General features: G+C 45.4%; 1 protein-coding gene across 1 annotated transcript in view; it reads left to right on the top strand.

The window, feature by feature from the left end:
- LOC135195070 (F-box-like/WD repeat-containing protein TBL1XR1) overlaps window positions 1-27,415 on the top strand; it is a 144,729-nt gene that overhangs the window by 12,400 nt on the left and 104,914 nt on the right. Inside the window, exon 2 of the mRNA XM_064221445.1 lies at window positions 10,390-10,455. Coding sequence (XP_064077515.1) covers window positions 10,398-10,455 — 58 coding nt within the window. The 5' untranslated portion in view covers window positions 10,390-10,397. The remainder of the gene's footprint in view (window positions 1-10,389; window positions 10,456-27,415) is intronic.

Below are 27,415 nucleotides of genomic sequence, written 5' to 3'. Positions count from 1 at the left end.
TCTTGCATCGACAAAGCGGTACAGGATGGATCTTGTGAAGTCTCTTCATTATTTGGAGCAGGTCTTTTGAAGAAAAGGACGGTTGTATGGCGCCTTCTTAACAAAGGCAGTCTCGCATGCTCAGAGGGCCCAGCTCTACTGTATGCTCTGTCTGACTATTTGTTCCCTTCTCAGTTTAGTGAAGGACGTGGCTCACTCTTTAACTGAGAAGGCGACGCAGGATCTTCTGACGCAGTCAGCTAGGAAGAAGAAAACCTGCTTTAGTTTCTGACAAAGAAAGAACCTAGCACTTCTATGCAGCCCTTTCGAGGTGGTCCGATCTCCAGACCTCCCGCAAGAAGGAAGGCTCCAGAGAAGAGAGGTAGGTCCGCCTTTCGTCCCTTTAAAAAGGGAAAATGAAACATTTCTCCTCCAAGCACCAGTAGGTGCCAGGCTCCTGGGATTCGTTGGAGGCTGGACACTGATAGACGCAGACGCGTCTTCACTGAATATCATAAGGAAGGGATATCGTATCCCTTTCCTGAATACTCCGCCCCTAACGTCAATACCAAGGGAACTATCAGCCAAGTACAAGGACCCTGTGCTGAGGGATACTCTTCGATCGATGGTGGAACAAATGTGGGACAAGAGTGCAATAGAACTAGTACTGGATCAAAACTCCCCGGGGTTTTTACAATCGCCTTTTTCTAGTAGTGAAAGCCTCGGGAGGCTGGAGACCAGTACTAGACGTCAGCTCTCTGAACAATTTGTTCAGAAGGAGAAGTTTCTCCATGGGAGACTTCTGCTTCAGTCCTAGCGTCATTACGACAAGGAGATTGGATGGTGTCTCTAGATCTCCAGGACGCCTACTTTCACGTCCCGATCCACCCTTCGTCGAAGAAGTACCTCCGTTTCATGACGGGGGGAAGGATCTTTCAGTTCAGAGCCTTGTGTTTCGGCCTGTCCACAGCTCCTCAGGTCTTCACAAGCTGATGAGGAATGTGGCGAGATTTCTTCATCTCAAAGGAGTGAATGTCTCTATGTATCTAGACGACTGGCTCATCAGGGCCAGATCGGAGAGACAGTGCTTGGAGGACCTAAAGTTACTCTGGATTTGACCAAGGCGTTGGGATTGCTTGTGAACCTCGAGAAGTCTCAACTGACCCCCAGACAAGACCTAGTCTATCTGGGGATTCGGATGGATTCTCGGGGTTTTCGAGTTTTTCCTTCGCAAGAGAGAACCGCAAAAGGTTGGAGGATAATCTCTCTCTTCTTAGAGAAACAACAAACGTCAGCGAGGGAAATGGTTGAGCCTTCTGGGGACGCTTTCCTCGCTGGAACAGTTCTTCCCACTAGGAAGACTTCATATCCGTCACTTCAATTCTTCCTCAAGAAGTCTTGGAGCTGGAAAACCGGACAACTGTCGGACGTTTTTCCCATTCCAGTGGAGATAAAGGCACACTACAGTGGTGGTTGCTACCTCTGGAAGAGAACAAAGGGATCTCTCTAAGAACACACAGAAACCCAGACCTAGTGTTGTTCTCCGACGCGTCGGAGACGGGTTGGGGAGCGACATTAGGCTCAGAGGAAGTGTCAGGCACCTGGAACCAGCACAGGCAGGTGTCCTGGCACATAAACTGCAAAGAGCTCTTCGCCGTACACCTGGCCTTGAAGAGCCTAGAACATCTGGTGAGAGACAAGGTAGTGCAAGTAAACGTGGACAACACCACCGCACTTGCCTACGTTCGGAAACAGGAGGGACACACTCCTCGTTCCTTTACGAACTCACGAGGGGACCGGGCCTATTACTCTGGACGTCTCACAGGAACATCTCCCTGCTGACAAGGTTCGTACAGGGAGTAAGGAATGTGAGGGCGGACAGGCTCAGCAGGAGGAACCAGGTCCTTCATACAGAATGGACTCTGCACGAGGAAGTGTGTCTCGATCTCTGGTCTCTGTGGGGAACTCCTCATGTGGATCTCTTCGCAACATACATTTAAAAAAGGCTCCCAGTGTTTTGCTCGGTCGTGAAGATCCAAGAGCGATTATGGTAGACGCCTTCCTGCTAAACTGGTCTCGAGTGGACGTTTACGCTTTTCCCCCATTCAAAATCCTGGGGATTAGTAATGAAAAAGTTTGTGGCGTCAAAAGAGACGAGGATGACATTAATAGCCCCCTTTTGGCCGGCCAGGAATGGTTCACGGAGGTGGTAGAGTGGATCGTAGACTTTCCAAGATCCCTACCAGGAAGGACGGATCTTCTCAAACAACCACACTTCAAGAGGTACCATCAAAACCTCCCCGCTCTCGCTCTGACTGCCTTTCGACTATCGAAAGACTTGTCAGAGCGAGAGGCTTTTCTCGCGAAGTGGCAAGCGCGATCGCGAGAGCTCGCAGAACCTCCACTACGAAAGTATACCAGTCGAAGTGGGAGGTCTTTAGAAGGTGGTGTAGAGCCAGAAGTTGTCCTCCTCCTCTACCCTCTATAGCGGAAATTGCTGATTTCTTGCTATTCCTGAGAGTAAAATCATCTAGCCGTATCCAAAATAAAGGGATACGAAGTATGCTCTCTGGCTGTATTCAGGAACAGAGGATTAGATCTGGCAAATAAACAAAGATCTCCACGATCTCATAAGATCTTTTGAGACTTCAAAGTCTAAGGAACCATACCTCCGAACTGGAACTTGGACGTAGTCCTCAAATATCTGTCTTCGGATAGATTCGAGCCTCCGCATCTGGCATCATTTAGAGACCTAACTAGAAAAGGCTATTCCTTTTATCATTAGCGACAGCAAAAAGAATTAGTGAGTTACAAACTCTGCAGGATAAAGTAGGATTCAAGGGAGACTCGGCTATTTGCTCGTTTTAAGACCCTGTTTTTAGCGAAAAAACGAGAATCCCACGAATCCCTGGCCTAGGTCATTCGAAGTCAAAGGAATGTCGAGTCTCTAGGCAGAGAAGCAGAGAGGTCTCTATGCCCTGTTAGAGCTCTGAAGTTCTATCTTCAGAGGAAGCGTCAGTTGGGAGGCTCTAGACAAGGTCTTTGGTGCGCGGTAAAAGACCCCACAAGACTGATGTCCAAGAATGCTCTAGCGTTCTTTGTAAGAAACGTCATTACGGACGCTCATAGGTCTGTCCTGACGACAAATTGCAACTACTGAGAGTAAAAGCTCATGAAGTAAGAGCGGTTGCGACGTCTCTCGGCGTTTTATATAGAATATGGTCGCTTAAAAATAAACTTATAGATACGACATATTGGGAGATGGCAAACTCCAGTAATTGCATCTCATTACTTGAAAGACCGTGCGTGTGACGTATGAGAAGTGCTTTTTCTCTAGGTCCTATCGTATCGGCAGATACGGTTCTGGGTACGGGAGCTGACACCAATCCTTAAATATATATACTTTTCTTCTGTTTGGATATGATCGAATCTCTTCGAACAATGGGAGGACTTAGGCTAGCACGGGCGGCCGTCTATGTTGTTCAGTAAGAGAATTTCTTGTCATATCCAATTAGTTGAGTATAATTTTTTTTTTGAAAATTATGTATGTGTGCGTATGGTTTTGAGTTACGGTTGTTGTGACGAGTTCGGAGATAACTCGTAACAATCCTTAGTTCTAACATATGGTTAGGATCAGGTGGTCGGGATTGGTTGTGTGCTCCTTCATAAGGTGTATTGTCATATAAGTGGATCAGCACCCATTGACAAAGTCCTTTTAGGCTCTGCTGAGTAAGTGGGTAGACCCATCGCAGACCCACAAGAACTCTTGGCCATAGATCACATATCTCGCTAAAGTTTCTTGAGGTGATGCAGACTACTGGGCAAACACCCACCAAGTCTACCACCTATCAGGTAGGAACCAAGGTTTTATTTATACTACAACATATGTTGTTTACCTGTCTATTCCATATAGTAGCTGTCTCTTACCCTCCACCGAAGGGTGCCAATCACTATGTATATATCTGACAGGTAAGTTGATTGTATGAAAAAAAAAAATGATATTGTTATGTTACAATAAAGTTTCATACATACTTACCTGGCAGATATATACAATTAAAGGCCCACCCAGCCTCCCCGCAGGAGACAGGTGGAAGAGAGAAAATATTGATATAGAAAAACGGGATGGTTCCTAGTCCTGCCGCCCAGGGTCAGGCCGGTAGATCACCTGACTACCTGTAGCGAGTGGCGGCGAAATTTGAATTTCTGTCGGGGACGACGGAGTCTTAGCTATGTATATATCTGCCAGGTAAGTATGTATGAAACTTTATTGTAAACATAACAATATCATTGTATTATACAATAAAGTTTCATACATACTTACCTGCAGATATATACATTAAAGGCCCACCCAGCCTCCCCGCAGGAGACAGGTGGAAGAGAGAAAATATGATAGAAAACGGGGATGGTTCCTAGTCCTGCCGCCCAGGGCAGGCAGGTAGATCACCTGACCTACCTGTAGCGAGTGGCGCGAAATTTGAATTTCTGTCGGGGACGACGGAGTCTTAGCTATGTATATATCTGCCAGGTAAGTATGTATGAAACTTTATTGTATAATAACAATATCATTTTCAAGGCAGTTTTGAAATCCAATATGGCGGCTATCGTCAGGCTGGCCGGTCTAGTCACGGATGGCCACCATCTTTCCGAGCCTTCTTCCCAGCACTCATTTGAACAATGTTAGTATATATGTAACGTTTATTGATCTTACTCAAGATTGCAGTTGTAATCAGCACAATAAAACAACATTTTCTTGCCTAGGGTAAAACACTGCATGGCCTGCATCAAGCCAACGACGATCAATACATGCCACCCTCCGAAAAAGTACATAGGGTAAAACACCACATGGCCTGCAGCAGGCCAACGACTATCAATGCATGCCACCCTCCGAAAAAGTACATTATAAAGCGTCCTAACACCGGAGATGGGCATCAGTCGCAACTTCTTGTTGGTGAGAAACTGAGCTAAAGACCTCTACTCTCCTTTCAAAGTAAGTATTTTCTCCAAAGTTAGAAATTAAGGCCAAATTTTAAGAATTAAACAGAGGGTAGTAAAAAGGGTGGCTACGTAGTTGAAATCTCACCAAAACGCTTTCGAAATTTTTACTTATGATTAGGTAACTTAGAAGATTGACGCCATCTCGATGTTTTCTTTCGGAAGTTCGCCTTGGGTGTCAACAAACTTGCCATTTCCTGTGATAAATCCGCACACCACTTGTACCCACAGACGCTGGGGCACTTTCATCACAACAATCGGAACACGGTCCCTTACCAGGACGTTTTTAAGTAAACAACTGTTTTGGTAGAAGACAACGACGAAGCGTGCACTTAGATAATTTTTAAAATAAATAGTAAAACATCAATATTTTACATATTTATGATGATTAATTTGAAAATATTTGTTATTGAAAAAGTAACTCGATTCTGACTCAAATTTAAGTAATTATTTTTCAGAATTAGAACGTTCTTCTAAGTCCGGTATTATGACGTCACGACATCTTTACTTTCATACCTATGTAAATAATTGCTATAGTACTCAACTTTCTTGCAGAACAGTTTACCAGTTATTCATGCAGATTGTTATCAGCAGTGTAATTGTTATAATCGTATTGCGCATATATCTTTATTATTTACGTTTTTGGATATATGAAGATGTTTTACTGCCGGATTATCGCCGTAGTGTGACGCAATCGTTTTCGGTCCCTGGGCCTCTGTCTGTTTCGCACCATAAGAAATTATGGGGCCGAATTTGCAATGACCAGAAAGTTCTTAAAAGAGGAAAGTTAGCATTGAGGGGCATATGTTTTGATTGAGAAAATAAAAATTTTATTCAATAGCTAGCTTGTAAAAAATACTTGATTACAAAAAACTTGATTGACAACTAAGCAGCATACCTACTATGGGTTTCAGAGACAGTGCAAGCACGTTTTTGGGCAATACCTATTTCTGTAACGAACACTCGTATCAGAACGAGATTTTGCTATAGTGCATTACACCCAGTGCCGTAATTTATAAGGGTATCGTGAATCACTAATCGTAAAGAATAACGACACTTGTCCTTGTACCAAGAGACAAAAACTCCATTATCCAGAAATGGATACGAACACGTGTAAAAAGCTCCACCTACCCTCTCCCCCCACCTCCACCCCTGTCCTCCTTCCTTCATTCACCTTCCTTTCTTTCTCTGTTGCCAATTGGTATGTGTTTATAGTAATATATATATATATATATATATATATATATATATATATATATATATATATATATATATATGTATATATATGTATATTTATGTATGTATGTACAGTAGTACCTCGAGATATGAAATTAATCCGTTCCGAGGCGCCCTTTGTATCATGAGGTTTTCGTATCTGGACCACATTTTACTTGTAAAATGGCTAATCTGTTCCAAGCCCTCCAAAAATACCCCAGTAAATTTCATAATAAAGCTAAATTAACTGACAGTATCTCCCCCTTATGAGTAAACCCAGAAGACTGACTATGATCTTGCAGTCCATTAACCCCTTAAAAGACTTATTTTTTCAACATAATGTTTCAAAAAAGAATCTAATTGTTTTATTGAATTAAATTAAAATATAACTTGTTTAGACTCTAATCTAATTTGATTTCAACAGAAAATTGTGATTATTTTATGTAAAATTGTAATTTTTAGAAACTCCACTTGAGACCTTTTTATGGCCAATAACGAGTTATCTCGTATAAATTATAATCATTTTATTCTATCACGAGATATCTCGTATGCTTCGTTTTAGTAATTTTGATAATAGGAATTGAATAAAAATCATATTGATGCTTGATAACTTTTTATTTTTCCACTTCATTTTGATAAAAGTATTTTTTCATTTCATTTGAATAAAAAAAAAATTTCACCATTAGAATAAACAAAATCATAAATTTCTCTTCATTTTGGTCAAAAAAAAAAAAAAAAAAAAAAAAAAAAAAAAAAAAAAAAAAAAAATTCACTTCACATAAACCAGTGTATTTCCCAATCATTTTGTATGGTATGATTTGAAGCAGGGGGTTATTAACACAGACTAACTTCACATATCTCACACATGTAGCGAGACTCTCGTCTGATCGGTTTTCCATTATTATCCCCTTTCTTAGAGCAAACAACACATTGCCTTGTAGGAAATTTCTTTTGGTGTAGGAGGAATGTCAATTGGAAAATGCCTTCCTGATAGCGGGTAGGATTCTCTGAAATAGATGGTCTACCTGGTCTTGTTTGAGGATTTCAGCATGATACTTCTTCAGAGTTGAATCAGTTATTTCCAACCTGAATTTGAGAGATGAACAGCAATTTTCATTACTCATCTTGAAACACTGATATGCATTCCAAAGGGCTAGATCTAGATGATGGAAGAAGAAAACTTTTTTGTAATATTTTTTTGTTCTTTTCCTGGGAACAGGATAATTTGCCAAGTTTTGATCCAACTTATCCACACCACCCATTGTGTGGTTATAGTCTACTACAACTTTGGGCTTCTTTTTCGTACCTCTCCTACTCGCAATTTCAACTTCATCACTATTGTGAACTGTGGAGAGTAGAACAACATCTTTTTTATCCTTCCATCTCATGGCCATAACTTTACCTCTACGATAAGCAGACATTTCCCCTTCTCAACTTTTCAGTTTTCAATGAAACTGGCAGGTCTTTTCGATTTATTCTAACAGTGCCATAGCAATCTGTTCTACATTTTACTAGAATATCCACTAAAAAACTCAGGACTGGTGTAATAATTGTCTATTGTAAGGCAATAGCCTTTATTCAAAAGAGGTTTCAGTAAAGTCATTACAACTGTGAGGATTTAGGCAATTCATTGAAATCCTGGTCGAATTGTGTTCCTTTACCTACATAAATATAAAAAAACTCCACACATATCCTGTACTCTCTTCACATAACATAAAGAACTTTATGCCGAATCTTGATCTCTTCAATGGGATATATTGTACCCATCCCAACAATCTTCCTTTATATAGCAAGAGACTCTCATCAATTGAAATATCTCTTTGTGGGGTGTAGACAGTTCTAAATTTATTTTCTAAGTGCACATAAATAGGATATATCTTATTCAGTTTGGGATTAGGATGCGAATTTGCATCGTATGCTTCATTATCAGAAAAATGCAGGTACTGCCTGATTTTCTTGTATCTTTTGAAAGGCATAGTTTCAGCAAAAATTGGGGTTCTAAGAAGTGGATTTTTAGACCAATACAAGGATTCTTCAGGCTTCTCACAATTCCTTTCAAAGTATTTAGTGCTAAGAAAACTCTGAGTTCAGGTGGTAGTTACAGGATGCCACGTATTTGGGTCTGCATTGCATTGCTCAGCAAAATCTATTGGTTTCAGTGCAAATAAGTTCAATCAGTTCATCATCAAAAATACATGAAAAAAATCTAAAGGCGACATACTTTCAATACTCCCTGGGATATTGAGACCTGTTGTCCCTGTGAATGGAAATCGAGGGGGTGGAGGGGCAGTAGAATCTGCGATTCTCCTCCATTGTGTTTCATCCATTACTGTATCTGTATCTGTATTGGTATCGCTGTCATCGTTACTGGAATCATCCAAGCTTGAATCGTCGCCTTCTGAGCCAGAAACTTTCAAGCTCTGTAAATGATTCCTCAGTATCACTGTTGTCATGGTAATTTTGCCATACTGGGCTAAAAATAAAAAAATAAATAAAAGGCTATAATAATAATAAATAGTCAAGATACTAACAAATTACTCGACAATATATCATATAAACAGTCTAAAATAAAAAAAGAACAATGAAACTTACTTAAAACGTGAAAATGAAGAAATACAGAAGATTCTAAAAGAAAAGTCACCACTGGAGAGCTAGTAAAATAGTGCGTACTCATCGTAAAAAAAGGAAAAAAAAAAATCCTAGGAAAAAATTATACTTGACGTATCACAAAAATGATCAAGAGACAAACAAACGACACAAAAATCATCATAATAAGTCAATAATATAACATATACACAGTCTTAGATGACAAATAAACAACCAAATTTACTTAGAACTGGCGAAAATACGATATAAAATACGTACAAACGACCTTTACGAACAACCTCTCAAGATCACCGGTTACTCTATATACCATAAAATACTCATGGGGTTAGCTAACAAGACACAACAGCAACACGATGAATCAATAATATAACATATAATCAGTCTAAGATGACAAATAATGAACAACCAACTTACCTAATTAGGCAAAAATACGCAAAAAACAAAAAAAAACAAAGGTCAAAGATGGCAGCTGAAGTGCTACTAATGACGCGTCGTCTGCACGAAAAAATACAGAAAATTATCGTTGGTAACTCACGACTTCCAGCAGCAAATACCACTGCCAAACGTATGATATAGGACGAGATATCTCGGAGAAGCCTGCTGTAACAATACTGAGCCACGAGAAATCTCGTATTAGCCCAATATTCACGTTTAACTTTTCAACGAGATATCTCGTGGTAAGTCCAAAATTTTTAGCACACTGATAACGATATATCTCGGGTTAATCTTGTAAGGGGTTAACTCCGATCAAAAGTCAGTCACTGGATTCCCTTCCTCGCTCTTATGACCTGGAAGGAAATCTCAGGTAGGCTGAATCCCATTTGGTTCACTGGAGATCACTCAGATTCCACCCACCAATCAGTGAGTTTTCCTATAGTAAAGGACCAAGGGTTTGTATATCGCATAGGAACAAATCACAGTTTTTGAAAGTAAATTGTATTTTTCCCAGCTATTCAAACCCGAGGTCCTTTACACTAACTTCCCACCTCATGCCACCCCTCAATATGCTACCTGGGCCAAAAGCAAATTGAAATGATTATGTCTGTCCGGAGGGACTACCAACGACTGGACCGGTAGTTAACTACCTAACCGCCTCGTTAAAGAATTCAGTGGCTGTGTCCAGGCTACGCCTTAAATAATTCCTATAGTAAGGGACCTCGGGTTTGTATAGCTAGGAAAAATACAATTAACTTTCAACAATTGTGATATACCATTATCTTTGTAGCTAAGTTATGGACAGAAGTCATGCACAAGAAACACTCTTCAATCAGTGAGTTAGAAAAAATGCAGAATGATGATGTCAGAGTTAGTATTTTATTATTATATACAGCAGTAGCTTAACGGGAGTATGAAGTCACATTTCGAGGTTCTCCTAAGATTTTCATAAAGGATTTTTCCTAAGTTATACATGAACACTGTGGCAAGCTTATGTTAAAGAAGTTGGAAATCTCTATGGTAAGAGACCAAAGGAACAGGTGAAGAGTAAAAGGCAGAAAGCAGTGCAGCAAGTAAACTAGGAATCATTACAGGTAATGCAATTATTTTATATATGCTAAATCTGGCTTATTTATATGGTATTTTTATTTTCTCTCACAGGATTCATTATGAGTTTTACAAGTGATGAGGTCAACTTCCTGGTATACAGGTATCTGCAAGAATCAGGTAGGAATTTTCCCCTTTTTCTTCTTGTTGACCTTATGGTCTTAGCTATAGGCAGTCTCTGGTTATCGGTGGGGGTTCTGTTCTGGTGGCTTGATGATAAGTGAAAATCGCTAATAACTGAAAATCTATGATTTTCGGCATTTATTGGTGCCGATAACCAGATTTTGGCACCAATAACTGGTTAACGGCACCTCTGTTAGGTATGTATTGGCGCCAATACTCTATTTTCAGCTCCGATAACCGGAAATCGGTGCAGACAGGCACCATAAAACCAGATTGCCAATAACCAGGGACTGTCTGTATTGAACATGAATAACTGAATCAGATCAATTTGGAATGTGATGAATACTATATAAAGGCAAAATCCACAAAGGTCTTTACTAAGTCGAAAGGCCTCACAGCAGTTACTCCATTGTTTCATTTTCCTTTGTGGATTTTCCCATTATTGAACATGAAATATAAGTCTATCCTATTGTTAAGACTGAAGGTTTGTTCTGCATATGAACAAATTAAAATTACAATTTTTTTTATCTATTTATATTTTTCATAGCTAACAAACTTGAGGTCTTAATGTTAACTGCCCACCTCTAGCTGCCCCTCTCATATCCTGTGGTGGAAGAAAGACTGATGCGTCACAAGGTTCCAAGCGCGGTCAGTGAGTTGCCAGTTTCCACAGATTCCTTGTTTACAATCTTTGATTGTTTTTTTTTTTTATTTCCAGTTGGTACTAGATTATCCTGTTGTTAAGACCTCAGGTTTGTTAGCTATGAAAAATACAATTGTTCCTACATGATATACAAACCCTCGGTCCTTTACATAAGGAATTACTTTTGGCGTAGATGGAATTACGGCCGTTAAATTCTTGAACAAGGTGGTTAGGCAGTAACTACCTTGTGGCAGGTGGGTAGGCCAACCTGCTTGGATGTAAACACTCCACTTTGCCTTTGGCCGTCTTCCAATGAAGACGTGTGTTTGTGAGCTCTTGCTGACTAGCCGTCGATCATTTTCCCGGTGGGATCTTTCTTTTTTATTTTGCTTTTTGAATATGTATATACATATGGTGTTTGATATTAATATTAAATTCAATCAATTCAATTAATATGCAAAACTACTTTTTGTGATAGCCTTTATAGCCACCTTTCTACTTTGTGTTAAGAATCGGCAGCAAAGGTATCCCAACATCTTTATTATTTACATACTTTTGCCCTTTAACGTGAGGACGAGATATGTATTTAACTTGAGGACGAGACATGTATTTAACATGACTGATATTGATCCTGTAACGAGACATGCATTCATCCGAAATTTACGCTTACGCTATGGGAATTACCGGGGGAACTTCAGAGGTTGGTCCTTTGTTCTGTTTTTTCTGGAAATTTCTCTTCTCCTTCATCCTTTCATTTACTATCGGATGAAGGTAGAAAGGGGGCGTGTGGTATTGGTGTTTGGGGGATCTCCTCTCACTTCAGAGGGCAGTGCCCTTGGATGTGAGAGGAGTATCCTTATTACTTTAAATAATTTTTTCTTTATTTTACAGACTAACACTGGTGGTTGTGTTTACAGCAGTATTGGTTGGATAGCTCTTCGTATTGGTTATCCTAACCTTGGAATTGTACCTGTGACTCGTAGCATATTGGGATACTGATCCTCGAGTGTGTGCTGATCCCCTGCTGGTAATCATATTCATTTACCACTGCTACCCTGGAGTCACGTCACTGGACAAATCTTTTGCCACTGCCCTGTGATGTTTAACTTTTCCTGATGGTAGAAGTCTCGCAGAATTTGGAGTAATCGAAGAGGAAGAGAGCTTGTCAGGTGTCGTCATCCTCCTCTTCGAGATCATCATATTTTCATCAGTCTCCACCCCTTCAACTCCCAAGGCTTTTTGCCATAGAAAGAGAAGGTTGTTCCCCCCCCCCCCCCCCCCCCCCCCCCCTCCCCCCCCCCCCCCCCCCCCCCCCCAAAGAAGTCTCATCATGGGACTTCTAAGGGTCTGTGTCCTCAACTGAGGAGGCGGTTGGGTCTTCTGCTGGCTCTCCCGTTCCTGTCACGCTGTCCCAGGGCCTAGCGTGTCGGGAACCGTAGAAGCGCAAACTTAGGTTTTGTACATGAACTTTCCTGTCAGATATATACTTAGCTATACGTCTCTGACGTCACGACAGAATTCAAAACTCGCGGCACACGCGACAGGTAGGTCAGGTGATCTACCTTACCCGCCGCTGGTGGCGGCTGTAAGAACCAATCTCCCTTTCCAGCCAGAATTTTTTGTTTTCTGTCGCCGGTGACGACTACACCTGTGGTTGTTACCTCCTGACAGCGTTATTCGATTCTCGTTGCCGTGGATTTATTTGGACTGACTTTCGGTGAAGTACCTGATCTTGTTGGCTTGTCATACGCATTTGTGGATTGTTTTTGGATATTGATTTGGATTTTTCTTTGATTTTGAGATGTCTGAGTTAGAGTTAAGAAATCTTCTATGTTTAGGGTGTGCTCTATGGATGAATGCAAGGTGAGACTACCGAAAGCTACGGTAGATCCTCACACAGTTTGCTTTAAATGTAGAGGGAAAGAATGTTCTTTTGTTAACCCGTGTAATGAGTGTGAGAAGTTGGATGAGGGTGAATGGAAGGCTCTTTCTTCCTACTTGAGGAAGTTAGAGAAAGACAGGGTGAGAAAGGCTTCGTCTAGGAGTTCTAGTAAGTCTCGTATTAGCGAGGTAGAAGAAAATCCTGTTGTAGCATTAGAACCTTCTCCAGTTTCAGCTCCTGCGCCCTGCATCGAACCTAAGGATACGACTACGGAAGTGGCAACCATGAGAGCCACGATCCTTAGCATGGAAAGAAGATTCGTTCGTTGCAAGGTAAGAGTAGTGAAGGTGATTTGTGCAGTGACCCCAGTGCAGTGGAGGGTGCGTCTGATCGCTCCCGTAATGCTTACCAGGCCTAGACCTCTTCCAGACTCCCAGTCCCAGTGGAGGAGGAAAGTCAACAGCCGCAGGAAGGTTAGGGAGAACTCCCACCGATCAGGCGTCCCCTCGGTAGATCCTGATGTTCGTACCCAGGCTGCCCTTGTTCGCGCGAAGAAGGTGGTTATTGCGCCAATGCTTCTCTTCTTCTTCCTCACCGTCGCCTAGAAGAGGATGGAGCGCCTCGGATTCTTCGCGACCGCTGAAGAGAGCCTGGAAGGCTCCTGGCGCCTTTCCTTCCAGCCCGGAAGTTTTTCCAGAAGAGCCGGAAGTAGAGATCAAGAAACCCAGGATGGATAAGCAGGAGTTCTTCGCCTCATAGTAGGCTTCGAGCCTCTTCTCCGGTGGAGGATTTTGCAAGATCTCCAGCTCGAATTCTTGCTGGACTTGCAAGCGCAGATTTCGGCGCTGGGGGCGGGCTCTTGGCAGGAGGAACGCGTCGGAAAGACGTCTCTCTCCCTGTCAAGAAGTCTAGGATTCCTTCGCCTGTGTTACCGTCTCAGTCAGAGTCGGTTCTCTCTCCTGTATCAGTGGATGGAAGGAGGCGCTCTTCCCTCGGCAGGCGCTTGTCGTCTTCCAGGCGTCAATCGCCCAAGAAGCTTTCTCCTGGTGACTACATCTCTCCAGTAGGAAGGGAATCTAGCGCCTAGTAGGCGTTCGTCTAAAGACAGGCGTACAGCCTCGTCTTCTCGCTCATTTCCGAAGATCCTTCATTCTCGGATAAGAGAGCCTACTCTTTGATGGATTCGTCAAGAGACAGGATCTCGCCTTTTGTTAGGCGCCTTGAGCCTAGTAGGCGCTACTCCCCAAGTAGACGCTCTCCCGCTCCCAAGCGTGGTGCGGAGGATAGGCGCTTTTCTCCTTTTAGCCGCTCTGTTCAGGACAGGCGTGTAGAGCCTGAAAGATATGTCTCTTCTGGGAGACTACCTTTTGAAGAGACACACAAGTCTGGATCGAAGTTTGTGGAGCATGGTAGACGCCGGTCTCCTAGTAGGCGACCTTCTCCAGGGCTTCGCTCTCCTGTAAGTAGGCGCCAAGAGCCTAGTAGGCGTTCGCCTCATGGTAGGCGCAGCTCGCCTGGCAGCCGCTCTCCTTTGAACAGGCGCATGGATCCTGTGAAGCGCCTTGAGCATAGTAGGCTCTCCTCTCCTAGCAGGCGCTCCCCTTTGGAAGCCCGGAATTCTAGGAGTAGGATTAAGGATCAAAGAGCACGCACTCATCAGAGTAGGAAGGACTCATTCGAGAGGAAGCTCTCCAGAAACTTTGGCTTCCCCTGATAGGCGCCAGTCTGCTACTAGACCACTCTCTGGACAGACGCACTTCTTTAGAGAAGGCTAACTGCCCTCGTAAAGAAGCGAGGGTTTCTTCAGTGGATAAGTTGAACCTTCAGAAGATTGAACCTTCAGAAAGGATTTGGTGAAGGACTCGTCAGTTTCGTCCTATAAGATCCTTACAGATCTCCTTCTTCAAGAGTTTGGAGACTCCCTTACTCCCGTCGCTCCTCCGTCTCCTCTCTCTTTATTCTCGACTTCGAAGAAGACGAAAGTTTCCTCTTGTGTGAGGATGAAGCCAACCATCTCAATGAAGAAGGCTTTGAGAGGTTTTGGTGATTGGCTGCTTTCTAAGGAAGAGAAAGGGAAAACTGTGTTTTCTTTCCCTCCTTCCAAGCTTACGGGCAGACTGGGGTTTTGGTACGAGTCTGGAGAACCCCTGGGCCTGGGTCTTCCTTCATCGGCGGATGCGGACTTCTCTTCTTTCTGGTAGATGCAGCACGACGCTCGGCTCTTTTGTCTGCTAAGACTACCTGGGCTATGAACGAGCTTGACCACCTGCTGAAGGGAATGTTTAGAGTCTTGGAAGTCTTCAACTTCCTTGACTGGTCTTTGGGGGTCTTGGCTAAGAAGACTCAGAACCCGGATGCTATTTCGCCAGAAGATCTCAACAGTGTTCTAACGTGCATTGATAAAGCAGTTAGAGATGGATCGAGCGAAATAGCCTCCCTGTTTGGAGCAGGGATCCTTAAGAAGAGATCAGTCTTCTGCTCTTTTCTGACTAAGTCTGTTTCGCATGCCCAAAGAGCCTCTCTTCTGTATTCGCAGCTCTCGCCTCTGCTATTTCCGAAGAAGATAATACAGGACATCTCAGGAGCTATCTCTGCGAAGGCGACTCAGGACATGCTCGCGCAGTCGGCACGGAAGCCTAGGACCTCCTTCCAGACGAAGACGAAGAAGGAGACTCCAGCTAGACAGGAGCCCTTTCGAGGGGGCCTTCCTTCGAGAGCCTCTACCTCGAGAGGTAATAGACCTTTCAAGAGAGGTAGATCCTTCTCACGCTCTGCCAGAGCTAAGAAGTAGGGAAGTAGTCCTCCAAACACCAGTAGGTGCCAGACTTCTAAGATTCTCGGAAGCCTGGGCAAAGAGAGGAGCGGACAACTGGTCCCTCTCGATTATCCGGAAAGGATATCTGATTCCCTTTACGGAAAGACCACCGTTGACAACGACTCCGAGTGATTTGGTGGGCCAGGTACAGGGATCCCATCATGAGCCTTGCTTTAACACAAGCAGTGGAACAAATGTTCGAGAAAGAAAGCTATAGAGCTAGTGAGCGGACCCTTGCTCAGCGGGCTTTTACAACCGCCTTTTTCTAGTTCCAAAAGCCTCAGGAGGATGGAGACCGGTTCTGGATGTAAGGCGCCCTGAATTTCTTTGTAGAAAAGAGGAAGTTCGCCATGGAGACGACATCCTCAGTGTTGGCGGCCCTTCGGCCAGGGGACTGGATGGTGTCCCTAGATCTTCAGGACGCTTACTTCATGTGCCTATCCATCCTTCTTCAAGGAAATACCTCAGGTTCATGATGGGAGGAAGGATATTCCAGTTCAGGGCTTTGTGCTTCGGCCTTTCAACAGCCCCTCAGGTCTTCACAGGCCTAATGAAAAATGTAGCAAGATGGCTACATTTGGAGGGAGTCAGAGTGTCCCTTTACTTGGACGACTGGCTAATCAGAGCCAAGTCGCAGAAAAGATGTTTGGAGGACCTACAAAAGACCCTTTTCATGGCAAGTTCTCTGGGACTTTTGGTGAACTTTCAAAAGTCTCAGTTGATCCCCAGTCAAGATCGTATCTATCTGGGGATTCGGATGGCTTCTCTGGATTTTCGGGCTTTTCCGTCTCCAGAAAGGATAGCCCGAGGGTCAGAGAAAGTCAAAGCCTTCCTAGAGAAAGAAGTATGCACAGCGAGGAGTGGATGAGTTTGTTGGGGACACTCTCCTCGTTGGAGCAATTCCTTTCTCTAGGAAGGTTGCACCTCAGACCTCTCCAGTTCTTTCTACATTGAAAACTGGAGGTTGTCGTTCGCAAAACCTAGAGTTCTCCTTCGAGATCTCAAGGGAAATCAAGAAGGACCTCTCTTGGTGGGCAACCCTCTCAGGTTTGCAGAAGGGATGTCCCTTCACATTCCGAACCCCAACCAAGTGTTGTATTCCGACGCCTCGAAACAGGTTGGGGAGCAACGCTCGGCTCAAGAGAAGTGTCAGGCACCTGGAAGAAGGAACAGGTGACCTGGCACATCAACAAGAAGGAGCTGATGGCGGTTTGGCTAGCTTTGAAAGCTTTCGAGCCCCACGTCCTAGCTTCAGCAGTACAGATCAACTCAGACAACACCACGGCCCTGGCTTACATCAGGAAGCAGTGGGGACTCACTCTTTCCTACCCTGTACGAGACAGCAAAAGAACTTCTGCTTTGGGCAGAGCAAAGGAAGATTTGTCTCCTTACCAGGTTCGTACAGGGAGAAAAGAACGTCAGAGCAGACCTCCTAAGCAGGAAAGATCAAGTCCTGCCTGCAGAGTGGACTCTTCACGAGGATGTTTGCCAGGACCTGTGGAAGCTTTGGGGCAAGCCCCTCATAGACCTCTTCGCCACAGCCAAGAATGGCGAGGATAGCCAACTACTGCTCTCCGATATCGGAAAACCCCCCCGAGGGCAGTGTCGATAGACGCGTTTCTACTAGATTGGAAGGGTCTAGACAAGTTATGCTTTTCCTCCATTCAAGATACTGGGAGAGAGACTAAAGAAATTTGCAGAATCGGAGGCAGCAAGGATGACGCTGGTAGCCCCGTTCTGGCCCGCACAAGTATGCTTCACAGAGGTACTGGAATGTTAGTAGATCCTTCCAGAGAACATTACCACAGAGGATCGATCTGCTCAGACAACCCCACTTCGAGAGGTATCACAAAACCTCCCCGCTCTAGATCTGACTGGCTTCAGACTGTCAAAAGTTTGGTCAGAACGAGAGGCTTTTCTGCAAGAGTTGCAACGGCTATCGCAGCAGCAAGAAGGCCTTCTACCTTAGAGTCTACCAATCGAAGTGGGACGTCTTTCGGCGATGGTGTAGGAACCATCACTTTTCCTCTTCCAGTACCTCTGTGACCCAAATAGCAGACTTCTTACTTTTCCTTAGGGAAGAAAGTGGATTGGCGGTATCAACCATTAAAGGCTATCGTAGCATGCTATCTGCAGTGTTTAGGCACAGAAACTTAACATTTCAGAAGATAAGGAGCCTTCATGATCTAATAAGATCGTTTGAAACATCCAAGAAGGTTTCTCCAGGGATTCCGAGTTGGAATCTGGATGTAGTGCTACGTTACCTGAGGTCCAATAAGTTCGAACCGCCTCAGTCTGCCTCGTTTAGAGACCTCACGAAGAAGACAATTTTTCTCATGGCATTGGCTTCCGCAAAGAGGGTTAGTGAACTCCATGCACTAGAAGGAAATGTGGGATTCAGAGGAGATGCAGCTATCTGTTCGTTCCTTCCTTCGTTCTTGGCTAAGAACGAGAACCCCTCAATCCTTGCCTAGGAGCTTTGCAGTCCAAGGCTTGTCTGCATTAGTAGGCGAGGAAGCAGAGAGGTCGCTTTGCCCAGTACGAAGTTTAAAATTCTATCTACAGAGAAAGAAAAAACTTAAGGGCAATGATGTCAACCTTTGGGTGCCTCTGTAAGAGATCCAAGGAGGACTCTTTCGAAGAATGCGCTTTCTTTCTTTATCAGAAGCCTGGTGAAAGAAGCGCATGCGATATGTGATGAAAGTCAATTCAAAGTTCTTAAGGTCAAAGCTCATGAGGTAAGAGCTATTGCCACGTCATTGACTTTTAACAAAAACATATCCCTGAGTAATATTATGAAGGCAACATTCTGGCGTTGCAACTCAGTCTTTGCAAACCACTATCTGAGAGACGTCAAAATTACGTATGAAAAGTGCCTTCGGGTTAGGCCCGTACGTATCGGTGGATTCGGTGCTGGGGCAGGGAGCTGAAGACATATCCTTTGTAGTATATATTTTTTCCCCTTGTTAGGTTGTAAGTTTTTGGTTGTTTGAAAGAACATGCGGGTAGGCATGTTTTTCATTTCGTAGTCTAACAATGATTAGATTGGTTAGGTGATCGGTTTTGTTTGAGCTCCTTGCAATGATAGTGGTTAGGTTCTGTCATATAAGTGGGCGAATCCCCGTTGACAGATCCTGCTCGGATTCTATCAAGTAAGGCGGATAACCAAATCCCTTTGATAGACCAAAGAGTCTGTCAGCTGTAGGTTCACGCCCCTCGCACTGAAGCTCTTAAGGTACGCAGACTCATAGACAGTAACTACGAAGTCTTCTCCTAAACAGGTAAGAACCAAGGGGTTGTATTTACATCCTACAACTAGTGTTGTTTTCCCCTTTTTTTCCATATTTATATTGCTGTCTCTTTCCCTCCACCAAGGGTGTCAATCAGCTAAGTATATATCTGACAGGAAAAGTTCATGTACAAAAATGTTATTGTTAGTATACAATAAGGTTTTGTACATACTTACCTGGCAGATATATACGATTGATGGCCCGCCCAGCCTCCCCTCAGGAGCCGGTGGAAGGAAAAATTCTGGCTGGAAAGGGAGATTGGTTCTTACAGCCGCCACCCAGCGGCGGGTAAGGTAGATCACCCTGACCTACCTGTCGCGTGTGCCGCGAGTTTGAATTCTGTCGTGACGTCAGAGACGTATAGCTAAGTATATACTGCCAGGTAAGTATGTACAAAACCTTATTGTATACTAACAATAACATTTTGCACTTCTGCTGCTAGTCCTAGAGGTTCTGCCCCTAAGACTAGTTCCATGTCGGGCGCTCATTCGGGAGTCCCTGAGTGCACGTAATCTTCGGATTCGCGTGCATCCAGAGTTGTTGACGTTGAGTCCGCTCACTGTCATGACTCGGGCACGGGGGGGAAGAAAGGAGCGAGGCGCTCAGGTGACTCGTGCCTTGCCGGTGATCGCTCTCACGGTGATTGCTTGGTTCCCAGGGTTGATGTGACGGTCCTGTGGGACCGTCCACGCAGAGACCAGTGGAGGCTCCCCATCCAGTCCTCTTGAGAGGTTTCGGCCTTGATGAGGACTTGGATGAGTCGGAGGACGGTATCGGCTCTCTCCAGTCAGGTGCACCCTCAGCCCCAACCAGGTGACGGTCACATTCGCGCAACCGACCAGTCTCGGTGGTGGCAGGCACTTCGCCTACCATACGAGAGTTTCGTAACCCTCCTTGGGGAAGCGTTCTCTCCACTGCTGCTCCGTCAGGTCCTCCTTCCCAGGTCGCGGTGGGACCTGCTGCTTCGACAGCCACCACAGCCCCATCCTTGATGGGAGAACCTTCTGCCGTCCTGAGGAAGTTGACGAAGAAGAGGAAGGTGTCGTCGTCGTCGTCTTTGTCTTCATCATCGTCTTCTGCCGCCTCTTCCCCTTCGACTTCCAAGGCCCCTCAACCGAGGAAGAAGGTGGCCTCTCTCTCTCCCCCCCCCAGAAGTCTCGCACAGGGACTTCTAAGGAGCGAGACAGGTGGGTCTTCCACTGGTCCTCCCGTTCCTCTGGGAATGGGGCCCATCTCTCCTTCCTCAGGGAAGAAGAAGACGGGGACCGTGGAGGTACCAGCCACCGCTGTTACCTCCGCTCCCGGCGCCAGAGGTTCTACCTCCAGACCAGGAACCATCTCGGCTGCTCGCTTGCGAGCGTCACCGAGTGTACGGTCACCTACAGCTGACCGTGCAGCCAAGGTCCAGACGGCTGAGTGCACTCGCCGTCAGGACCCAGGCATGGAACGGAAGGACGGTAAGAATCGCTCAGGTGACTCTCGCCAGACCAGTGATCGCTTGCGCAGCAATCGTTCGGTACCCAGGGTTGACATGACGGTCCCACCAGACCATTCAAGTGGCAAGGCTGAGAAGGGGTCGTCGTCGTCGTCGTCCCCCCCCAGAGACGAATAGTATCTTCTCTTAATTGACCTACAACTCGGGACTGCCTTGCAGGTCTCCCAAGAGCTTACCTGTTTTGATTTTGAGATAATGGTGGTATTGTTTACAACAGCACCACAGCATTTGCATTCACCGAATAGGAGGGTTTTCATTCCTCCTATTTCGGTTGAAATGCAAATGCTCGAGTGTATCTTTTTGCGTTCTATTTTTATACATTCAACTTCCCTGCCAGATATATACTTAGCTATAGACTCCGTCGTCTCCGACAGAATTTCAAATTTCGCGGCACACGCTACCGGTAGGTCAGGTGATCTACCGCCCTGTCCTGGGTGGCAGGACTAGGAACCATTCCCGTTTTTCTAATCAGAATTCTTCTGTCGCCCGGACCATCAACATTGTTGTTGGTTCCTCTCGATTGGTTTTTCTTTTTTCACCGGCAATTGATCTTCTTGACCGACTTTTGGTGACGTATCTGATTGTTTGGATTGGCATACGCTTTTGTGGACTGTTTTGTGGACTTGATTTTGAATTTTCTTTAATAATGTCTGACTCTGGAATGGTTGTGAGACGTTGTGTGAATGTAGGCTGTAAGGTGAGGTTGCCGAAAGCTTCGGTAGACCCTCACACGGTATGCAAGGGTTGCAGGGAGTATGAATGTTCTTTTACTAATACTTGTAAGGAATGTGAGAACTTGAGTGAGAACGAATGGAAGAATCTAACTAATTATTTAAAAAAGTTAGAGAGAGAAAGAGTGAGGAAGGCTTCGTATAGAAGTTTAAGTAGTTCTAGATCTGAACTAATTCCAAGCTTGGGATCTTCCCCAAGGGTAAGTATTGCTACTTCTCCTTCCATTGCAGCCCCTTCTCCTATTGCAGAACCTGTAGATCCAGCAAAAGAACTTGCGGATCTAAAAAGCAGCCTTCAAGTTGATGGAAAACAAAATGGCTGCCATACAAGGTAAGGCTAGTGATTTTTCAGTGGACAGTGATATGAGTGTCCCCAGTGTAGTGGAAGGGGGCATCTGGTCGGCTCAGCAACGCTCCTAGGTCTAGACCTCTTCCAAGCTCACATGCCCAGAGGAGAAGGAATGTCGAAAACCGAAAGGAGGTTGTGGAGAATCCCCACCGATCAGGTGTCCCTTCGGCGGTTTCTGTGACACCCCAGACTGCCAAGGATCGCTATTGTAAAAGCGTCCTGCGTGAGTGTTTTTCGTCGTCGGGATCTTCATCTCCGAGACGTGATTGGAGAGATTCAGATCGATCTCGGCCTCTCAAGAGGAGTTGGAAGGCTCCGACTATTGATTCGAGCCCAGAAAACTTCCCTGAGGAGTCTCCCTCGGGAGTGAAGAAGGCAAGAAGAGCCATTCTTTCAACCAGAGTGAGAAGGAGGCAGGAGGTGGAGGCTATGGACTCCTCCCCTCCTCCTTCCCCTCCTCCCGAAGAGGATAAAGAGGAGGCTACGAAGAGATTCATGATGGCGATGCAAGAACAGATTTCGTCTTTTGTAGGAGTTCTGTCAAAGGAGCCTCCTAGAAGGAAAGACACTTCCCTTCCTATCAAAAGATCCTCCAGACGTATGGAGGTATCTGCCGCCAGGATCGATACTCCTACTCGAGGTGAGGTTTCCTGTACGAACCTGGATGAACCGATCAGACGTCTGGCACCGGCCAGGAGTGAGGAGTCACCCAGGAGGCAGGAGCCAAGAGCAGGAGTAGGAGATCAACCCGGAGGCAGGAGCCCAGAGCCAGGAGTGTAGAGGCATCCAGGCAGGAGGCAGGAGCCAGGAGGCAAGAGCCAGGAGGCAAGAGGCAGGAGGCAGGAGTCAAGAGGCAGGAGCCAGGAGCCAAGAGGCAGGAGTCAGGAGGCAGGAGCCAGGAGTCCGGAGTCAGGAGGCAGGAGTCCGGAGTCAGGAGGCAGGAGTCAGGAGTCAGGAGGCAGGAGTCAGGAGCCAGGAGGCAGGAGTCAGGAGGCAAGAGTCAAGAGCCAGGAGGCAGGAGTCGGGGACTCGTTCCTGGAGGTTATGACTCTTCTCCAAATAGGAGCTCCTCTCCTTCAGAGCATAGGAGGTCTTGGAAGGACTCTCCCTCCAAACGTGAACTTTCTCCTTCGACTGATCGAGGGTTAGACGAGTTGTCTGATGACGAACCTCCTGCTAATGAGGGACTATCTAGTTATAAAGTCTTAGCCTCATTATTACTTCAAGAATTTGGAGATTCTCTTAGTCCGGCGGCTCCTCCTTCTCCTCGTTCTCTCTTTTCGAGCTCGGCTACGGCAAAATCTTCGGCCTTTTTGAAAATGAAGCCTGCGATATCTATGAAGAAGGCACTCCATTCTTTAGATTCTTGGATGGACAAGAAGAAGGAGTTAGGAAAGACGGTATTCTGCATGCCTCCTTCCAAATTACATGGAAAGAGAGGTATTTGGTATGGGACAGGAGAGACTATGGGTCTTTCTCTACCTGCCTCTGCAGATGCCGACTTTTCCAATTTAGTGGAGGCCTCTAGACGTCACTCCTTAGGATCGGTCAGAGCGACGTGGAGCACTTCAGAGTTGAACCACTTTCTAAAGGACTTTTTGTCACTTTAGAGGTGTTCAACTTTCTGGATTGGTCACTCGGAGTTCTGGCCAACAAATCTAAGGATCCGGAGTTTCTTAAAAACCCAGAGATTCTCCATAGCGTCCTGTCCTGCATGGACAAGGCAGTACAGGACGGTTCGGGTGAAGTGGCTTCCCTTTTTGGTGCTGGTCTCCTGAAAAAGAGATCAGTTTATGGATCCCTATTATCGAAAGGGGTTTCTCCAAGCCAGAGGACTGCTTTATTGTTCGCCCCTCTATCGGATCATCTGTTTCCTTCTCAGTTGGTGAAGGATATATCTCGCTCGCTAACTGAGAAGGCGACACAAGACCTACTAACGCAAACGTCCAAGAAAGGAGACTCCTGTAGTGTCGGCGATTAAGAAGGAATCTCGTCCTCCTCAGCAGCCCTTTCGTGGAGGTACAGCGGCTCGTCCCCCTACCAGAAAGAAGAGCTCTGATAAGAGAGGAAGGTCTTCATTTAGGCCCTTCAAGAAATCCAAGTGACTTGTTGCTCCTTCAAGCACCAGTGGGCGCCAGACTCCTGAACTTTGCAGGAGTATGGGCAAAAAGGGGAGCCGACCCTTGGTCAGTGTCGGTCCTAAAGAAGGGATATGTAATCCCCTTCGACAACAGCCCTCCCCTAACATCTACGCCTCGGGAACTGTCAGCGAGGTACAGAGACCCGGTAATGAGAAAGACTCTCCTTCAAATGGTGGAGCAAATGTGGGAAAAAGAGGCCATCGAACTTGTGCAGGATCCACACTCCCCGGGATTTTACAATCGCCTTTTTCTAGTACCAAAGGCATCGGGGGGGTGGAGGCCAGTTCTGGACGTAAGCGCTCTGAATCGCTTTGTTCAGAAAAAGAAGTTTCGCATGGAAACGTCCGCCTCAGTAATGTCGGCTCTTCGTCCAGGAGATTGGATGGTCTCTCTGGACTTGCAAGACGCATATTTCCACGTTCCCATTCACCATTTGTCAAAGAAATATCTTCGTTTTGTAATAGGAGACAAGATCTTTCAGTTCAGGGCTCTGTGCTTTGGTCTGTCTACAGCTCCACAAGTATTCACCAACCTGATGGCGAATGTGGCAAGATGGCTTCACCTAGAGGAATAAACATCTCCCTCTACTTGGACGACTGGCTGATCAGGGCCAAGTCGGAGATTCAGTGCTTGGAGGACTTATCAGTAACAAGGAACATGATAGATTCGCTAGGATTGCTCGTCAACCTCGAGAAGTCACAGCTGATCCCCAGCCAGAACTTGGTCTATCTGGGGATTCAGATGGATTCTCGGGGTTTTTCGAGTATATCCTTCGCGAGAAAGAATCACTCGAGGTTTGTCGAGAATCTCGAGCTTCTTAAGAGAAAAGAACAGCTCAGCGAGGGATTACCTGAGCCTTTTAGGGACCCTGTCCTCACTGGAAAAGTTCTTCTCTCTGGGGAGACTTCACCTTCGCCCTCTTCAGTTTTCCTCAAAGAGGTGTGGAGTTGGAAGACGGGACAACTCTCGGACATCTTCCAACTTCCACAAGAGGTAAAAGATCATTTGAAGTGGTGGATCCCTCCTCTTCAAAAGAACGAGGGCGTATCGCTTGCCCTGCAGAACCCAGACCAAGTGTTATTTACCGACGCTTCGGAGTCGGGATGGGGAGCGACGCTAGGAGCAAGGGAGGTGTCAGGACACCTGGACAAAGGAACAGGTGTTTATTTCCGACCTTTCGGAGTCCGGGGATGGGGAGCGAGCTAAGGAGCAAGGGAGGTGTCAGGCACCTGGACCAAAGGAACAGGTGTCCTGGCACATCAATTGCAAGGAACTAGTGGCCATACACCTAGCCTTAAAGTTCTTCGAAGAGATAGTCAGAGCGGGTGATACAGATAAATTCGGACAACACCACGGCTCTGGCTTACATACGCAAGCAAGGAGGCACGCACTCTTTCTCCCTCTATCAGTTAACAAAACACCTGTTAACCTGGACGGAAGAAAGAGGCATAACTCTCCTCACAAGGTTTGTTCAAGGGATCAAGAATGTGAGAGCGGACAGACTGAGCAGGAGGAATCAGGTCCTTCCCACAGAATGGACTCTACACGAAGAAGTGTGTCGAAGTCTTTGGTCCCTGTGGGGGAGACCTCACATAGACCTGTTTGCGACGTTCCTCTCCAAAAGAGTAGAGATCTTTTGTCTCTAGTGGAAGATCCGAGAGCCTTCGCAATAGACGCGTTTCTCCTGGATTGGTCGGGTGTGGACGCATACGCCTTTCCCCCGTTCAAGATCCTGGGGGAAGTGCTCAGGAAGTTCGTAGCTTCGAAGAGCACGAAGTTGACGCTAATAGCCCCATTTTGGCCAGCCCAGGAATGGTTCACGGAGGTACTGGAGTGGATAGTGGACTTCCCCAGATCGCTTCCAAACAGACCAGATCTACTCAGACAACCCCACTTCGAGAGGTTTCATCACAACCTCCCAGGTCTCGCTCTGACTGCCTTTCGACTATCGAAAGACTTGTCAGAGCGAGGGGCTTTTCTCGCAAGGCTGCGGGCTCTATCGCTAGAGCCCGCAGAGCTTCGACGAGAAGAGTATACCAGTCAAAGTGGGAAGTCTTTAGGAGGTGGTGTAAGGGTCAGAAGCTGTCCTCCTCCAATACCTCTATAGTGAATATTGCCGATTTCCTCCTCTTTCTGAGAGAGGAATCACACCTATCTGTCTCAACAATAAAGGGATACAGAAGCATGCTGTCTTCAGTATTTAGGAATCGAGGCCTAGACATTGCAAGCAACAAAGATCTACACGATCTAATTAGATCTTTTGAGACTTCAAAGGCAGCTACTCCTAGAACACCTAGTTGGAATCTAGACGTGGTCCTGAAATTCCTTTCATCGGATAAATTCGAGCCTTTACATCTGGCTTCCTTCCGCGACGTCACTAGGAAATGCTTGTTCCTGGTGGCTCTCGCTACAGCCAAGAGGACGAGCGAATTGCACGCTCTGGATTCCACGGTGGGGTTTCAAAGGAGATGCTGCCATCTGTTTCTCCAGACAATGTTTCTGCAAAGAACAAAAACGAAAACCCGTCAAAACCGTGGCCCAGAAGTTTTTGATGTAAAAGGCCTATCTAACCTTGTAGGCAGAGAGATAGAGAGATCTCTCTGTCCAGTGAGAGCTCTTAAATATTATTTAGAGAGGAAGAGACAGATGGGAGCTTGTCAACAAGGTCTTTGGTGTGCGGTGAAGAACCCCAAAAGACTCATGTCCAAGAACGCCTTGGCTTTCTTTGTGAGAAGCGTTATTACGGACGCTCACAAGAACTGCTCGGAGGAATCCTTCGGTCTTCTAAAGGTCAAGACTCATGAAGTGAGGGCAGTAGCAACGTCTTTGGCGTTCCAAAAGAATATGTCTCTAAAGAATATCATTGAGACTACATATTGGAGGTGCAATTCAGTGTTTTGCATCTCATTATCTGAAGGATGTGAGAGTGACCTATGAGAAGTGCTTCTCGCTAGGTCCTTTTGTATCAGCAGATACAGTACTGGGTCTTGGAGCAAAGACTGATCCTTAATTGTGTGTTTTTATCGTACATAAACCCTCTTGTCAGATATGTGCTTGGTTTTCTATTAGCAAGCTCACTAATGACGCACGGGAGCATAGTGTCATTGCTGGTAGGGATCAAGGGTATGTATGGCTAGTAGGGGAGTACAAAAATTTTTTTTTGTATATTTTGTAATGAAAGTGTATTTATGTTTCGAGTTTTTGGTTGTTTGTAAGGAGTTCGGGGATAACTCCTTACAATCTTAGAACTAACATGGATGTTAGGATCAGGTGATCGGGATCGGTTTTGTGCTCCTTGAACAAGGTGTATTGTCATGTTAGTGGAATAGCACCCAATGACAAAGGCCTTTAGGCTCTGCCGAGTAAGTGGATAAGACCCCATTGGCAGACCCACAAGAACTCTTAGCCATAGATCAATATCTCGCTGAGGCTCTTGAGGCTAAGCAGACTCCAAGGCAGTAGCCGCGAAGTCTTCAGCCTAATAAGGTAGGAACCAAGGTTTATTAATACCTACAACATATGTTGTTTACCTGTCTATTTCAGTAGTTAGCTGTCTCTTACCCACCACCAATGGGTGCTAATCAGCTAAGTATATATCTGGCAGGGAAGTT

This window comes from Macrobrachium nipponense, chromosome 15 (assembly GCF_015104395.2).
Source record: "Macrobrachium nipponense isolate FS-2020 chromosome 15, ASM1510439v2, whole genome shotgun sequence".
Taxonomy (NCBI): Eukaryota; Metazoa; Arthropoda; class Malacostraca; order Decapoda; family Palaemonidae; genus Macrobrachium; species Macrobrachium nipponense.
Note: the sequence above shows the minus strand (reverse complement) of the source record. Positions and strands in the feature narration are given on the sequence as shown.